The following is an 18191-nucleotide window of genomic DNA, read 5'->3' on the forward strand; positions in this document are numbered from 1 at the left end:
TCCTCGCCACTCGCCCACTGTCTGTCACAGAGGAACGCCACGCAGCGTGGAGCGTATGCCGGGCGCCACCGCAAGCTGTCAGAGGGGGGATGACAGGCGTCTCTGTGCCGCGGCGCCATCACAGACACATCACAGCGTAACACACACGTACACACACACCCGACACATCACACGCACACTGCCGGCACACGTCACATGACTCCCGCCTGGCCCTTGAGGCTCCTGACGCCAGTGAGGCGTGGATAAGCTACTGAGGGCCCCATAGGATGGTTTCCACTCACACACACACACACACACACACACGCACACACACACACACGTGTATAGATATGCACACACACAGAAACAGACACACACACACGTGTATAGATATGCAGACACACAGAAACAGACACACACACACACACATACATACATACATACATACATACATACATACATACATACTATATTTAAATACATACACACACACACACACACACACACACACACACTAACCCTAACCTCCGTAGTCAAGTCACTTCAAGCTGCACCAATACCTTTTATATGTGTTTGTGTGAGTGTTTGTGCCTGTGTGTGTTTGTGAGTGTGTGTGTGTGTGTGTGTGTGTGTGTGTGTGTGTGTGTGTGTGTGTGTGTGCGTGCGTGTGCACCAAGCTGATTGAGAGCTAGCAGGAACGGAGCAGTGCAGAGATTAGCGGCTGTGTTGCTAACGGCTAACACGGCCGTGCAGACCTTGATCTGAATGAGGAAGAAACCATCTGCCTGCCCTAGCTCTGTTTTCACCAGATAACGGAGCGAGAGAGGAGAGGGGGGGGGGGGGGTGGAGAGTGAGAGGGACAGAGGTGGAGAGAGGGACTGAGGGAGAGAGGCAGAGGAGAGAGGGGGAGAAAACACGGATGTACCTATTAAATGCATTGTAAACCTATGCTTTATATCTACGCTGCCAGGGTCGAGTTAAATAAAATCCTACCTCATTCGCTCGGGTAATGCTGACGTGTTGTGAGATTATTAGAGGTGGAAGTAAAAGGAGCGCCCAGATCCTGAGAGCAGAATATGTCTCATTACAATGCATGGTGAGGTATAATATCGTGGCCGGTTGATATAATGTTGCCTTTTTTTTCTCCATCACTTCATCACCAACATCATTTATTTAAAAATAATGAATCCAATGTGTAAAATGGAGGGTATAATAAATGGTGCCTCGGAATTTAATAACACACATAATTATAATGTTTTTTTGACAACTATAATGACTGTAAAACCATGTGAACCTTTAATCACCCTTGTTATTGCTAGGCTATTGTCATGTCATGTGACGCAGTAACACCATATGTGTATGTGTACCCTTGTGTGTGTGTGTGTGTGTGTGTGTATACGTGTGTGTGTGTGTGTGTGTGTGTGCATGTATGCAAGGGTGTGTCTGTGTGATTGTGTGCACGTGGGCGTGCACGGTGAGGAGAAGGGAAGGGCAGGGCGGCCTTACACCAGGGAGCCGTGGCAACCAGAACTTCCCCTGTCCGTTAGTGCTGAGCTACAGCTACTGTAGACTACCCAGACTGCTTCCTCTTCCTCTTAGCGCTCTCTTATGGAAACATTCTTCCTGTTGAGGTTGGGGAAAGGGGGGGGGGGTGCATTGTGGAGATAAATAACTAGTCAAGTGGGTGTGATGGATAGAATACAGAAGAGAGGAGAGAGAGAGAGAGAGAGAGAGAGAGAAAGGTTAGAGGTAAGAGGTTGAAAGCTTGGCTGGAGCTGTCGTGATTTAAGTTTTTACACAATAAAACCCACGTTGAAGGTGTCATTTGGGGCCGCTGCAAAAGTAAAAAAAACTGGATTGTAGTGAATAAAAGGGTAAGGTGCTGCCGACGATGTTGACCAGTCATTTATTCACCCAGTCAGTGATTGACTCAGTCGCCCAGCGGGGTTCCCATGTTCTCTGGTCCTGGGAAGCTGGTCTCAACATTCCCCTTCTCCCCAGAGTGTCCCAGTAATGTGGAACACATGGCTCACAGTGACTAGAGAAGGGCTAAAGTAGGGCTATGTAGGGCTAGAGAAGGGTTAGAGTAGGGCTATGTAGGGCTAGAGTATGGCTATAGTAGGGCTAGAGAAGGGTTAGAGTATGGCTATGTAGGGCTAGAGTATGGCTATAGTAGGGCTAGAGAAGGGCTAAAGTAGGGCTATGTAGGGCTAGAGTATGGCTATAGTAGGGCTATGTAGGGCTAGAGTATGGCTATAGTAGGGCTAGAGAAGGGCTAAAGTAGGGCTATGTAGGGCTAGAGTATGGCTATAGTAGGGCTAGAGAAGGGTTAGAGTAGGGCTATGTATGGCTATAGTAGGGCTATGTAGGGCTAGAGTATGGCTATAGTAGGGCTAGAGTATGGCTATAGTAGGGCTAGAGAAGGGCTAAAGTAGGGCTAGAGTATGGCTATAGTAGGGCTAGAGGAGGGTTAGAGTAGGGCTAAAAACACAGTCTCTAACCTTACACTTACTAGCTTTGAAATGCCCTGTCTGTTAAGTTAATTGGATGGACATATTGTGGACAAATGGACGGACAAAAAAAATGTAACTGCCATACATAATAAAGTTATATGACAGGAAGTACTTTTCAATCCACGTGGCTTATATACTCTGTTAACCACGGACCAGACCGAGCCACCTGTCACTCAAACACGCTCTCAGGTCAAAGACTTGCCTGGCTCTGTAAACAGGCGGCGGTGTGCTGATAAACACACAATAAACACACAGTATATAAACCCATAAAGACACAGCGGCGAAATACGTCCGCCAAGCCAGGCTCTTCGCTCTGGTGTGGTGGTGGTGGGGGGCTGGTGCCCGAGCTCTCCCCGGGCCCCAGCACGCAGCTCCACCGGGCCCCAGCGGTTGTGGGTAAGAGACTGAGAGGGACCATCCATCTCCTTATGGGCAGTGGGTCAGATCGGACAGGTCTGGGCTGCCCGCCTGCGGTGCGATGCGGCGCTCATAAAGCTTGTGTCGTGATCGACGGCCCCGGCCGCCTTACAGTAGGAGAGGGGGGGGGAGAGGGGGGGGAGAAGTGGACCCCTTCGCTGGAGCGCTAACAACCTACTTAGTGGGCAACCACAGCTAGGTGGAGGAGGAGGGAGGAGGAGGGAGGTGGAGGGAGGGACAGAAACAGAGAGTTCTCTGAGGAGGAGAGAGACGGTGGACGGCTGGAGAGAGGGAGATTTAAGAGAGAGAGGAGGGGGGGGGGGGGGGAGAGAGAGATGGGGAGAGACGGTGGAAAGGATGAGATGAGGAAGGAAAGAGATAGGGAGAGAGGGAGTGATGTGAATTTCGAGAGAGAGAGAGAGAGAGAGAGACTGGGCTACTGCTGGTGGTGTTTTAATGAGAGCTGTAGCCAGGCTGCAGTGTGGTTTAACCTCTGTGACCCCTCGTCCATTGTTCAACACTATTATCAACTGTTCAATAATTCAGCTGATCTTTACCAAGGCACTTCCTGCTGGGAAGAAGGCCCCGCGATGGGCAGAAGCACTCAACACATTGCAACCACTGACCCAATACACCGGCAACGTAATGTCCATGGTCTAGTCTGGTGTCCACAGCCACACATGTTATGATACTGAATATAACATAATGTCTGTCTTGTGAGAGTCGTTTAGAAGTGAGGTTGTTTTGATGTGGTGATGTGTAGATTCAATGTAGTTGGTGTCTGGTCTTCAATCTTTAATTACAGTGGACGGATAGAAACTTCAGATATTATCATCATCAACAGCGTATGTGTTCTAAGTGAAATTGATAAGAAATGGACGAAGCATGTCCTTCATGGTAGCTAGCCATACAATGATGCATTTTACAAATTCATCTAGGGTCTCTTTATTCTTTCTAATAAATTATATTAAATTACATGTGTATATCTATATCAATGTATCCCCAAATCCAAAATGTGTGTGATTTTTTTTTTATATTTACAAAAATATATATTTTTGAGAAGTTGCGTCTGGTATAGTTTACTTCAGTTAATTTAACTCAAAAACGATTTCGTAGGCCAACCTCAAAACATATATGTGCCAACTAATTACCAACGTCCTGTTTATGTGAATATCGAGATGAAATGTGGGTCATTTCTATGAAAAATGTAGAGCCCGCAGACAGGTGGGAGTCCCCTGGATCTTCACAAGGGTTCACCTTTAAAACACTAAACACCTCCTCCTCGGTTTCGAATACAAACCCCAGAACATCACACTGAACCCCGAGTTGACCGAGAGACGATCCACAGCGCTGCACTTTATTCGTCATTGTGATGTGTTGCCATGTGTGTTGTCGGGTAAACAGCACGACACAGCTTGCTCCTCCTCATTTCTCTATAATGAGTATGTATAATATAGGCCTATATTTGATAGGCCTATATAACATTCATTATTAACATTTTGAATATATAGTTGATCAATTAAATAGGCCTGCATTGACCAATATTAATGCAATTGGTCACTATCATTTTATACAAATAATATATTTAATTTCGTGTGTCAAAATAAATTGAGGTTATTAGGCCTTTATATTAAAAACCATGTGTAATTGCACCCTGATTCTGTCTTTGAAGATATATGGAATGAAAATACACGGAATTATGAAGCCGTTTTTTCTTGCTATTTCGTTACAATAGGCTTTATATTAAAATTGATATAATGTTGATTAGAAAGCCACATACACTTCAATTTGTATCAACCCTTGTGCTGTATATATCCATACATGATGAGACTTTAATAATAGTTGTGCTGTGAGAGACTTAAAAAATGTGCTTACTGTAAAGGTCGAAGAGGAGCAGGGTTATTGATAATCCACACGGAATATATTGAAACAATTCTCAAAACGCCACAATCCTCATTATTTGGGGGAAAAACGTATAAAGCCTTCAGGAATCTAAAAAGGAATTTACTCAGAGAATAATTCCTTTTCTCTCCCTTTTTCTCTGTCCAGTCAAAGAGATCCCAATGGGTTGTTCACTCTCCTCGTGAATGACTTGTGAGGTATATATCATCCAGATAATGTCCGGATATACACCAAGCCAGGTGGTTGGACACTGGAGCGCATACACGTCTTTGGTATACACTGTATTTGTCGCTTATTCTGACGCGGAGGAGGAGAGAAATGGAAAAGTTGCTCCCGTCAAGCATCCGCACTCTGGTTCATTATTTCACCCATCTTAGGGACACAAGGAACCACCAAAGTTTACGTTCTGCTACGAAAACGCCCCGTTGGACGTTTGAATCAAACCAAACGCGCCTTGTTTGTTTGTTTTACTCTTGAAGCGTCCGGAGTGGCCTGTTCTCCTCTCTCCCTGCGGGGTCTCCCACCAGGATCTCCCACCAGGATCTCACACGGCGCTCCGCTGGCTCGTCCCCGTGGGACAACTTTAAATCCCCTTTGCTCAGGTCGAGAACATTCTCCGTGATTTCAGACGGCCGGAACTGTTAAGGTCCAGTGGTGTGGTCTTTGTGTTTATTCAGACCGTAGGGCCGTCTGTCTATCTGTCTGTCTGACTGTATGTCTCTCTGTCTGTCTGTTGCTGCGCTTGTGGAAAGCAACTCTTGACCGCCGCACCGATCTCTCCAAACAAAACCGCTCCGCTCGTCCGTTTTCAACAATTGTGTCTCCGTGTTGTGTTCAACTGTTGGGTATTTCAACAACCGACGCGTGTTTTCCCGTGAACATCTATTTGGTTAAGATGATTCAGTATGATCTTCTGTCCACTTTTTTCCTCGGTCATTGAAATCGAGCGAAGGAAAGGCGGGCTGCTCTCTGGTCCTCTCTCGGTCCCTCCGTAGCCTTCTGTCTGCGTTTAGAACGCCATCTGGAGAAACACGGAGCTCCCGATTCTCTCTCTCTCTCTCTCTCTCTCTCTCTCTCTCTCTCTCTCTCTCTCTCTCTCTCTCAGTCCTCTCTCTCTCTCTCTCTCTCTCTCTCTCTCTCTCTCTCTCTCTCTCTCTCTCTCTCTCTCTCTCTCTCTCTCTCTCTGTCTTCTGTCTCTCTAGCTCTGTGTGTGTCTATTTCTCTCTCTCTCTTGCTTCCCCAGTGTTTGTCTCTCTAGTGCCCCCCCCCCCCTCCCCCCGTTCCGTCGAAACCACGAGTTGCCAGTCAGGCTTATTGTCAAATTTTGCAAAGTATAAAATAACTGGCTGATCAGTGGTCATTTGTGGTGAACAGAGGATGCGACCAAATGACGATGATGATGTTTTTTGGGGGGGTTCTTTTAACACAAACCTAATATAAAAATCAACAAATGTACATGGTATTTTTATTTTTTATACATTTTGGTGATGATATGCATTTTGTCATTTTGAGGTATTGTAATATAGGTATAACTTGGTATTTTTTTTTACTGGAATATAGGTGTATGTGCGAAATATATTCAACCATTGGCATACGGAAGGTCTCTTTCTGAAAAAAAAAAACATGAATATTATAGATATAAGATATTTAACGATACCATTGTCTACCCGTGGGGGACGCTGTTTCCTCACATCGGGACAATAGAAGCCCAAACACATTCTCTCTCCATAACATACCAATCAATAAAACTAGTAAGCGCTACAGTACTGTGTGTGCGTGTGTGTGTGTGTGTGTGTGTGTGTGTGTGTGTGTGTGTGTGTGTGTGTGTGTGTGTGTGTGTGTGTACGTGTGTGTGTGTGTGTGTGTGTGTGTGTGTGTGTGTGTGTGTGTGTGTGTGTGGGATCAGGTGCATGTGGTTACTGTGTGAATTCCCCACCTGTCCCTACTAGTCTGTTGGTGTTGTTCCCACTCACCTGCTACCCCAGTCTTTCTCTCTCACTCACACACACACACACACACACACACACACACACACACACACACACACACAAAACACACACACAAAACACACACACAAAACACACACATACACATGACCTCACCCTTCTCAGTCATAGTCCTGCCTCACCCCATGTCCTACCTCACCCTCACCCCTAGGCCTCCCTCAACCCTAGTCTTACTTCACACTCATCCCTAGACCTACCTAACCCCCTGTCCTACCTCAAACTCACCTCTAGACCTACCTAACCCCCTGTCCTACCTCAAACTCACCTCTAGACCTACCTAACCCCCTGTCCTACCTCAAACTCACCTCTAGACCTACCTAACCCCCTGTCCTACCTCAAACTCACCTCTAGACCTACCTCACCGTGGAGTTCTGATCACCTACCTCCGATGGATAGATGCAACTCTGAACTAATATTTAGCCAATAGCTTTATACAAAAGGATTTACAGTGGATTCAGATATGTATAATAAAGGAGCAGGCAGGTGTGCATGTGTGTACGTGTATGTATGTGTGTGTGTGTGTGTGTGTGTACGTGTGTACGTGTGTTTGTGGGTGTGTGTGTGTGTGCGGGTGTGTGTATATGTGTGTGCGTGACAGCTGACTGACAGGATGCTCCTCCCTGCGGGACCCCTATCAATCGACCTGTCAGCTGGTTGCTATGACAGCCCCCGCACACGCACTCCTCAATCTTTTTAATTTGTTCTTCCTTCTGATTGGTTGTAGGGCAGACCTCGGAGCGTCCCCTGATCAACAGGAGCCAATCAGATCAGGTTAGCCATGATAGCTCAGTGTGTCATGTGACACAACACAACTAACACCTGCGGCCTGCTCTGTAGACCTTAATGGTGACACACACGCACACACACACACACACACGCACACACACACACGTACACACACGCACAGGCACACAAACAGACACACACAATCACACACACACATGCGCAGACATCTTTCTCTCCCTCCCCTAGCTCCTAGCTTCCCATTGAGTCCCTCTCTTGGTCTCCCATCTTCTGGACAGTATCTGATCAAGGGTGGGGGGGCAGATGAGATGGAGATGATACAGGGTGGCTGTCACATTGAGAGGCCGAATGGGTGGTAGAGAGAGCTATAAGCAGTGAGTATATAGTATATATATATATATATATATATCATGGAAGAGGGAGAGACACAGGTGAGAGTTGAGAGACAGAGCGGTGAACAAAAGAGAGAGAAAGAGAGAGAGAGAGAGCGATGGATGTAGGAGAGAGAAAGCTAAAGTCAGATGAGTTGAGCTAGATATAGTGAGGCGTAAGGGAGAGTGTGAGCACTAGAGCCGGAGCGTGAGGCTGTTCTGGTGTAGACAGTGAGGTGTGTGGTTACTGTAAATCCTGTCCTAGAGCCTCACTCCCAGGCCAGCGTGCTAAGGGGAGATAAGGCCCACGAGCCCTGGAAGCAGGATTGGCTCCATTGTGTTCCAGATCCCCCTCACGTGCACAGAACTCGTGCACACCCTCCGTGCACACGCCCCCGTGCACATTCAGCACAACACACCAATCAACGAGCCGCCATTAAAGACATCACAACATCGATTTCACTTATCTGGAGCGGACTGATGAAGAGGAGGAGAGTCTATCGCACTCTGGGAAAAGAAAGGGAGCGAGAACGATGGAAGGAAAGAACAACAGAAAGAGCAAAATGATAGAGAGAACCAGAGAACAAAATAACAAAAGAAGGAAAGAGAAACTAGAGAAACAAAAAAAAAAAAAAAAAACTTAAGAACGAGAGAGAAAGCGAAAGAGAGAAAAATAAACAATTACAGAAAGAAACACCAAGAGAACAGAATAAAGAACTACAGAACTAAACGAGAACAAAAGTAAGAATGAAATACCTAAATAACAACATAGACAAAAAATGATGTAAAAATGAGCCAAAGAGAGATCAAATGAAAGACTGACTCTTAGTTCCAACCCCAGTGTCCACAGGGGTTGGACCACTGTGCTGTAGGCATCCCTGCGTATACCATAAACCCCTACCTGCTGCTAATGATATTTATTTAAAAAATATTTGCTTTGGATAAAAATCTGCAAAGTTGCAAAGGTGCATCAGGAAGGGTCTACTTTATTTTTTGTGTGTGTCTTTGCAAAGTTCCCTCTATGTTGAGGGATCGTTTCCCTAGATAATGAGGTCCAGGTTGTGTTGGATCTGTTGGGATGTGTTCCTCAGATACAACTCTAACAGTCCTGCCGTGCTCTTTCATTCCATACCATCAACACAGATTATCTCAGAGAGGGAGAGAGGTGGCTGCTTAACAAACAGTAACCATGTTTAATACAGACATGATCACCATGCAGAGAGAGAGAAAGAAAGAGACAGCGACAGAATAACACAAGCACACTGCCAGCTAATTAAAGTGGTATTGTTCTTTTACTTTCAGCTCATCACACTTCTTAATATATCTATAATTTAAAAAAATCCATGCCAAAGGATCACCTCAAAACTATTCTTAGGAATGTATGTTAATTAATGTTGATTAATTAAAACAATAAGCTTCTTCAAAACATAACATTATTGGCAGGTCTGGGTGGTGGGAATAGTATATCAACCAATATTCATTGGTTGTTATTTTATTCCCTCCGCTCAGTCAATACCAACAGTGTGTTCTCTTCTGCTTGGTCTAAGTAAGCACCACTATTCATCCCTCACATTCATCGGAAGTATGCCCTCCATAAAACTACATCACATTAAATAGACTAAATCACATTAGACCTATGTCAGGTTACATATACGTCTCAGTGTGTGTGTGTGTGTGTGTGTGTGTGTGTGTGTGTGTGTGTGTGTGTGTGTGTGTGTGTGTGTGTGTGCGTGCGTGCGTGCGTGTGTGTGTGGGAACAGGCAAAGTGTGTGTGAGGGCATAGGAGGCGACACCTTCAATTTCAATCAAGTGTGAGACGATAGAGTCCTTACAGTCCTCACTGTCCAGCCCAGAACATGCCCTCACACAGCCTCACGGTAGTGCTGCAAATGTTTTATGTTTTTTTTTCTGTTCCCCTATAAAACTACCCCTATCTCACCCTCTTGCAACATTTCGACCACTAGTTCAGAATAATTACCTGAGGGGAATTTTAATCAATGCCAAATTATCTATATCTTATAAATTCAAAATTATGGTAACATTTTTGTTTTAGGACTCTCTGTTTTTTTAAGTAGTCCGCATGTAGTGGTACCATTGTTTGTAAATGGATTGGCAGGTTTGTTACGATCTCAGGTTAATTATCATGTCCGTAAATCCCCCATGATTTAAACTCACCTCCTCTCACATTGGCTCATTCTGAGACAGGGCAGCTGGTGAGACATTTGATTCCAAAGAAGTGATAAGTAGCTCCCCACACTGTATCTTGGGTTTTTCCAACAAAGCGCATGCAAATTGCACTGGCTAGGTAGCTTGCTCCAGTAGTCCCCACAAATAAACACACTCCACAAGTTGTTGGTGTTAACACCACTGCACCACTGCACATGCTCACAGACTTAGAGACTCACACAGTAAGAATTGTGTGCAAAGCTACTGGGTGTGTTATAGGCAGTGTGAGAATTCTAAGTCGCAAGGGTGAGTGTATTAAGAGGCATTCATTTCTAAATTAAAATGAAGTGCTCCGTACAGGGTTATAAGAATGTACATAGACTGTTAATTTAATTTTTTCCCCCACTGAGCCAGACCATTGCAAAAGGTTGGACAAAGCAATAATAAATCCATAGTACGATTCAAAATTCATCACCATGGCCATGACCAGGACACATTCAAGCATTCTGCACTGCTCGCCTTACTGTCTCTGTCTCTTAGTTCGTGGGCATGCGTAAACACTATAGCCTAATGCTTATGCTGCAACGTTTGAAATGTTGTTCAGAATTCAGAATTAAAAATGATCAGACTGCACTCAATGTAGCCACGAGCTTCGCACGTAACTCTAACTGCGCCTCAGTCTCTGGCTGCGTATGTCTGCTGGCATGTGCAGTGGCGAGGAAACACAGAATTAAAACTTGTCGATTTGTTAATTTGCGGCACCATTGAAGAACGCGTCCTATGCAGGGCAGTCGGTGTGAACTTACTTTGGTTGAACAAGACCAGACACAGCTATGGGAGCTTCTAAACTCTTTGTTTGGGATATAATGGATGGTCTGTTTGCCAACTGCAAAACTTGAGAACGGTACTACACCATGAGGGGGGGTCAGTTAACCAAAATCATGGCTGATTTACACCTTGACATACAATGGCAACAATTAACCTGGCCAAAACCGGCCAAAACCTTTAAGTCTACGTTTATATGGACTCAGTTTGTTATGAGTTTGTTAACTGTAACAGGGTCCATGGTCCGTGGTTATTCATTCAGAGCTCTATTATGTCTGTCATGGAACAAGGATGAAGTTTGAAATAGAAATTTGTGAGTCAATACACCTACTCTTTTAGAGGCTGATAGTCTCTCTCTCTCTGTCTTTCTCTCTCTCTCTTTCTCTCTCACTCAAATACACTCACAAATGCACACACACACACACACACACACGCACACACACACGCACACACAAACTCTCTATATTAGAAACTGCAGTTGTGGTGGCAGTGGCAGTTCCTTTTTGAGCAATTGTGTTTAGGTGTTTGTGTGTGTGTGTGTCTGTATGTGTGTGTCTGTGCATGTGTGAGAGAGAGAGAGAGCAAGAGAGAGAGAGACTTTGTGTGTTTGTGTGTTTTTGTGTGTGTCTGTATGTGTGTGTCTGTGCATGTGTGAGAGAGAGAGAGAGCAAGAGAGAGAGAGAGACTTTGTGTGTTTGTGTGTTTTTGTGTGTGTTTGTTTGTGTGTGTGTGTGTGTGTGTGTGCCAAGCTGATAAGACAGAGTAGGAGGGGTGTGCAGACATATTCCTGCCATGCAGGTTATCACGGGCCACAGCTGTGTTCCTCTCTCAGACATCTGCTGCCTCACAGGAAGCCTGGACCACAGCTCCCAACGCCTCTCACACACACACACACACACACACACACACACACACATTATTACCACACACACACACACGCACGCGCACACGCACACTCACACACACACGCACGCACACGCACACTCACATGCACACGCACACACGCACACACACACACACACACACACACACACATTATTACCACACACACACACACACACACACATTATTACCACACACACACACACACACACACAAGACACTCACACAATAGACACTCACACAAGAACACATGCATACACAAAAAAGATAGACAAACACACACACACACGTGTGTGTGTGCATGCCTGTGTGTGTGTGTGCTTGTGTGACAGAGGGTCATGGCTCTGTCAACAGGGTTTGTTTGGCTCTTGATCTGTCCGTGAGTGTGTATTTATGTGTGTGTGTGTGTGTGTGTGTGTGTGTGTGTGTGCGTGTGTGTGTATAGAGTGTCTATGAGAGTCGTGGTCATGGCTCTGAGACCAGGAGTCTGTCTCTCTCTTTGTCTGTATGTGTCTATGTGTGTCCCCGTGTTTGTGTGCGTGTGTGTGTGTCTATATTACACGTGTGTCTATGAGTGTGGGTCGGGGCTCTGTCACCATGGGTCTGTCTCTGTCTTTATCTACGTTTAACAGAGGGGATGCTTATGACTAAGCCTAATTATAGCGGCCTTATCGCGGCAGCGTGCTCACAGCTCATTATGCTTGCTGTGGCGGGCGCCCCAGGTACACTGTACAGCGTATTAACCACTCTCTCACACTCACTCTCTTCATATTTAGGGTCCATAAAATTAGGTCTTAAGTCTGCTTCTTAATGCATTCATCTATTTATCACTCTCTCTCTTTCGCTGTTTCTCCCTTTCTCTTCCTCACTCTCTCTCCCTCTCTCTCTTTCTATCTCTCTCTCTCTCTCTTTTCTCTCTCACGATCACCCTGAAGGATTTTATTTTGACTTCAAGCCACTACGTTCAATCCTCCAGAGAGTGTTTTTTTTTTTTCTTTCCCTGCGCTTTAAGATTCAATTACAGTTTCTAGTTTTATTTTTCACTTTTTTCATTTTTCCTGTTAGCTTGTCAGGTCGTCCTTCAGAAGAAAAAGCCTCAATGTTTCTATGAACTACTGGCATGGTACAACTACACGAGATGAGAGATGAGCTCAGAAGGACCTTGATTGAATGTCCCTTTAACCTTTGAAACTCAAACCTGTTTACCTCAGCTGGACAAAGTTGGAGTTCTCTTCCAGCACTTGGTATTAAGTGTCAGTCACTCTGACCTTAAATTGGCTGGGGGAGGGGGGGGGGGTTAATAAACTTACTTACCTTAAATATGGACTACACTGACAGAAGCAAGTGTGTGATGCCATACGTCTGATGCGTTCTGCTGTCATGGCCTACGGGTTTACTGTAGTCGCTTGACTTTTTGATTGCCAGTGAGATGGTGTGATTTGATCGCTACATCGGGAGTCTACCTGTGGGTATCCTTGAGAAAGATACTCCAGGTACCCCAGTACCTATCCCAGCTCTCCCACCTTCCGTTCAATTCAAATTTGAACACAAACAAAAACACTCACACACACAGAGTCATGGCAAAGAGTGAAATACGATGACCACATTAGAGATTGTTGAGTGTGAATATTGACAAAATACACTTTTCCAAAATTAAATAGAAGCGATGAAGAACGTTTTTCAGAATAAAGTCACAATTCAGTCTAGCTTGCATTTTGGTTTTGAAACTGTTACTGTGATAATGACCGTTGTAAATAAAGTTGTGTGGACCTACCTCGGCTTCCTCTGTTGTCAAGGTGGGGGTCAGGGTGCCTCAACCCCACTCTCCTCTCCCTCCTCCCCCCACAGCTGACAAGTGTTACCGTGGGAACGCACGGAGGTAGCGCCGTCGATGGAGGCGAGGAAGAGGAGGTTTTAAGGAAGAAATCTGAAGACATGTCCCGAGAGAGGTCAGATCTGCGCGCGCGTGTGCGTGTGTGTTTATGTGTGTTTGTGTGTGTTTATGTGTGTGTGTATGTGTCTGGGTTTGCTTCCTGATAAAGTAAAATGTGCTTGTTTCCATGTCAAATAAGAAAGTACTCAATTAATCCCATTTGGGTAATCCCGGTTGGATCCCCATCTGTGTGACCAATCCAGAATCAGCTCACAGCTTTCTACCAGATCCTGGATCTCCTCTTGCTCAAGGTCCTCCTGGGTGCCACTTCTTGGTCTCTTATCCGTCTGCTCTGGAGCTCAGTATAAATGTCTTTTAGCCAGCGGTGGTCCCGGTGAGATTGATGTCACTGGTTGCAGCGTCCTGGTGGTTGCTGGGGTCGTAGTCCTGGTTAACTGTTGAGTCCGTCGCGTTTCAACGAGTCAGGAAGCGTTTCTACAGAACTTCTATCTTCACATGTTGGAGAGCTGAGCTGGTTGAGTGGGTCCCACCCTCTTTCCTCCGAGACTAAGCCACACCCTCCCCTGTGTTTGTATGTGTGTGCGTGTGTGTGTGTGTGTGTGTGCGCGCACGCGCGTGTTGTTTGGTGGGTGGGAGAGTGTGTGAGTGTGCGCATATGTGCTCGTGTGTGAACATGTGTGTGAGAATCTTATCCGATTTGTCAGCTGCAATGTGGCATAACGGTTTGCCTGGATGGATGGATGGGGGGGAGGGGGGGTATGTTTGTGTTTGGTGTGTGTATAGATGTGTGATAGTGTAGATGTGTGTGTGTAGGTGTGTGTGTTTAGTGTAAGTATAGGTAGATCTTTCTGTGTGTAATTATGTAGGTCGGTATGTACAGTACATATACAGTCAGTGGCTAGGCCCGGAAGGACTTCGCCTCCCTCTTGGTTTACTGACACGCACCTCCTTCTACCCCTCTTCATCCTCCTTACTCCTCCTAATGACTCCTGCATTTATAGCATCCTCGTCCCTTGTTGCTCGATATTACTATCCCTATCACCGCCTCCCTGCTCCTTTGAGGCCTTCCATTTCCCTTCTTGCTCCCTACTTGCACCTTTACACATTCTGCTCCTCACTGCTCCACCCTGACACGACCGGCCACTCTACCCTACCCCCTGCTGCTCCGTACGCCCCTCTGCCGTCTTCCTACGTGGGCTCTTAGCCTCGTACAGACTCCTGTTTGGATCGAGAAGAAACATATCGTTTATCACTTTTCATTTACATGTCACAAACTAGCTGCATGAGTGCGTCTAGTTGTATTAGTGTTTATTTGTGTTTGGTTTGAAAAAAAATCAAATATGTTGCTAGATTTAGGCCCGTGTACGGTCGATCGCAACAAGCCAGAGTGTTTTGTGCGCAAGAGGCAAGAGGAGAGGAGAGCGGGCAACCCACCTTCAAATACAAGCAGTAAATAGCAGTAGCAAAAGTAAACAGCTCAGTGTGTACGTAGCGTTCTTTCTTCCTGGGTCGCAGTCTTCAAAACATTCAACTCCAAAATGAACGTTTGAGCGAGGCCTAAAACAGCCTCAACGCTTCACGTGTGAAACATCACCCGGGTAACAGACGTGACCCCACCGACCTCGGACCCCAACAACCCCCAATGTATCTAACTCCCTACACCTGTTTCCAGGCAACAGCCTTTTTGAATTCATCAGTGATCAGATGCACAAACACACATGCACATCCAGCAGCAAGACAACACAATCACAATCGCACTGACAGAATACACAAAACACTGACGAGACACAAAACACACAAGCAAAAACATGCACACACACACACACTCATGCACAGACTCAAGCACGCACACACAAAGGAACGCACACTCACGCACAAATAATATAGATGGAAGCAAACAGTGTGCAAATTTGAGAAGTGAGAGAGGGTGTGTGTGTGTGTGTGTCTGTAGAGAGGATGTGCGAGAAGCATTTCTCTCTTCCTCTCTTGGGACAGAGAGAGAGAGAGAGAGAGAGAGAGAGCGAGAGAGAGAGATCTACACATAATGACAGAGAGAGAGAGAGAAAGAGACAGACAGGCACACAAAGATAGATAGGGAGACAAGCACGGAGTGAGGGAGAGAGAGAGAGAGAGAGAATGAGAAGAGAGAGAGAGACAGAGACAGAGAGTGAGAGAGAGAGAGCACAATAGCGGTAGTGTGCATTGGGGAAGATGGGGATTTAGGGGATTTCTTGTGGACTAGTAAGCAAAGTGTTTCAATTGCTGGAATTTCCCACGACTAAAAATGATTATGTATATGTTCACATGTGCGTATACATGTACACACTCACACACATACACATGCACTCATGCCCATGCACGCACACGCACACACACACCCCTATGGGTGGTCCCACGGCTCTCTGTGTTGGAAGCCACCCACAGGCTATCAGATGTGGCAGGTATACCCGAATGCATTTTGGATTTTTGCATTTTGGATTTTTGCATGCATTTTGCCAGAGAGAGAAATAATGATTCTCCCATAATCACCAGTAGCCATGCCTCAGGCTGCTGCTGCCCCCCTGATAAGGCGCTACTGGGATGAGGAGGGGGGGGGGGGGGGGGGGAGGAGTAGAGGAGAGCCCCTTTTACACAGACATCCCTCAATTTTGCCATAAAGAAGATCTGGCATTATGCTGGATTTGCTTCTTCACACAAACCAAACAAAGCCGCCATAATAGTGGCCCGTGAGTGCTTTTGTGCAGCCCGCCGGCGCTCCAGAATCAGAGCTGTGACAGCAGTACAACAGTGTCAGCGTCTTGGGTGATATGCGCTTTTGCTTGCTGTGCACATTTATACCACTCTTCAAAACTCAAGCAAAGTTTCTGTGCATCATATCCAACAAGTTTATGCTGAATTATATATATAATATATAATTATATATATAATATTTTTATATATATATATATATATATATATTATACTGGCAGATCTTTGTGAGCAATGTGTTCAAGTGAACAGAAATATGGTGGAGTAGAAATTCAGAGAAGCAGGGAGTCACACACTTAACACTCCATCAAATGTCACACTCCTGAAACAGCATGCCTTTCACCATTTGACACAGACATTCATTCACCTCTGTTACTACCTTCGCTGCTGACTTAAAGGCAGAACAACGACGTTACCCCATTCCGTGTTTGTACGTCTTATACAGAAGGTGGGGACTGTTGCCCAAACATTTCCGGTTCCAACAGGCTGTTTAAAAAGATAGGCAGGACAGGAGAGGGGAAGGAGAAGCCAGGAGAAGACGGGGAGAGGAGGAATATGAGGAGAGCGGTGAGAGCAGTTGAGGGAGAGAAGGAAAGGAGAAGAGACAAGAGAACAGACACTGGTGTAGAGGGAAAGGAAGAGTTGGAGGACAGGGTGGAAAGGAGGAAGAGTAGGAAGAGTGTAGAGGACAGAAGAGGAATGGAAGAATGGGGGGGGGGGGGGGGGTGAGGACAGGAGAGGGAGAGAAGAGGAGGAGACGAGGAGCAGGGGTGGTGAGGACCGTAGAGTGACTAGGAGGGATGGAGGATCAGCAGGAGTTGGTGAGGAGGGGGGGGGGGGGGGGACACAAGAGGGAGAGGAGAAGAGGAGCGGAGCGGAGGAGCAGGGGTGGTGTAGAGGACAGAAGAGGGAGAGGAGTGGAGACGCGGAGGAGCGGGGGGGGGGGGGGGGGGGGGGGTTTAATGCATGCGTTACCAGCAGACGTCAGGCTTGGTCTTATCTTCAGAGAGCGGCTGGCGCTGCTGGCTGCTCGCGCCACGCGCCACACCAGCCGCGTTCCAGAGATCCCTCTATCAGCCGGCGCGCAGGATTGCCCTGTCACACTGTCCACCGGCCAATCAGCACGCGGGAGGCCTTCATTACCCCTCCCCAACCAGCCAATCAGCACGCCGGAGGGCTTCATCACACTAACAACCACCTGCTGCACGGAGGCTGACATACTCGAACACGCTAGCGTTCTCCTGCTGAACAGGTTTTTTTTGCCAACACTAACACACACACTAGCATTCTCTTCAGATTGTTTTTAGCTCAGGCCTTCGTGCTAACACACACTCATCATTCTCCTGCTAAGCGGAGATTATGTCTGTATTTTGTTTGGGTTGCCCACCCTGCCTTCTTGCTTCTGTGATCAGTGACCAGTTAACCACAGTCTGTCCAATTGCTGCATGAGCATTGACTATCACATGCCACAGTGATGGATAAACGGAGCATCATTTGTGTGTCCGAATACCCTCAATACTTATTATCGCTAATCAAACTGTAAATGCCGTGCGATAATAGTGATCGCCATGTTGTAAAGGGAAGTGAGCCAACTCTAAAACGGCCACGGTATGCAAACCAGCGAGCAAAACAAACCCATCCCATTCGGCAACCCACGCTAACAAACTGATGCTGGCGTTCCTCCTCCCGCCAGAAGCAGGTTGCGCCGGTGGTCTGTCGGAAGGCCCTGCCTCTGCAGCAGTGT

The 18191-nt window shown here is 46.3% G+C and overlaps 1 protein-coding gene across 1 annotated transcript in view; it reads right to left on the reverse strand.

The window, feature by feature from the left end:
• cbfa2t3 (CBFA2/RUNX1 partner transcriptional co-repressor 3) overlaps positions 1–17666 on the reverse strand; it is a gene marked incomplete at its 5' end in the record, with an annotated part of 19597 nt that extends 1931 nt beyond the window's left edge. Inside the window, one exon of the mRNA XM_084476362.1 lies at positions 17423–17666. Coding sequence (XP_084332488.1) covers positions 17423–17666 — 244 coding nt within the window. The remainder of the gene's footprint in view (positions 1–17422) is intronic.
• Positions 17667–18191: the final 525 nt, after the last annotated feature.

The sequence above is a fragment of the Micromesistius poutassou genome (genome assembly GCF_964030765.1).
Source record: "Micromesistius poutassou genome assembly, chromosome: 12".
Classification (NCBI taxonomy): domain Eukaryota; kingdom Metazoa; phylum Chordata; class Actinopteri; order Gadiformes; family Gadidae; genus Micromesistius; species Micromesistius poutassou.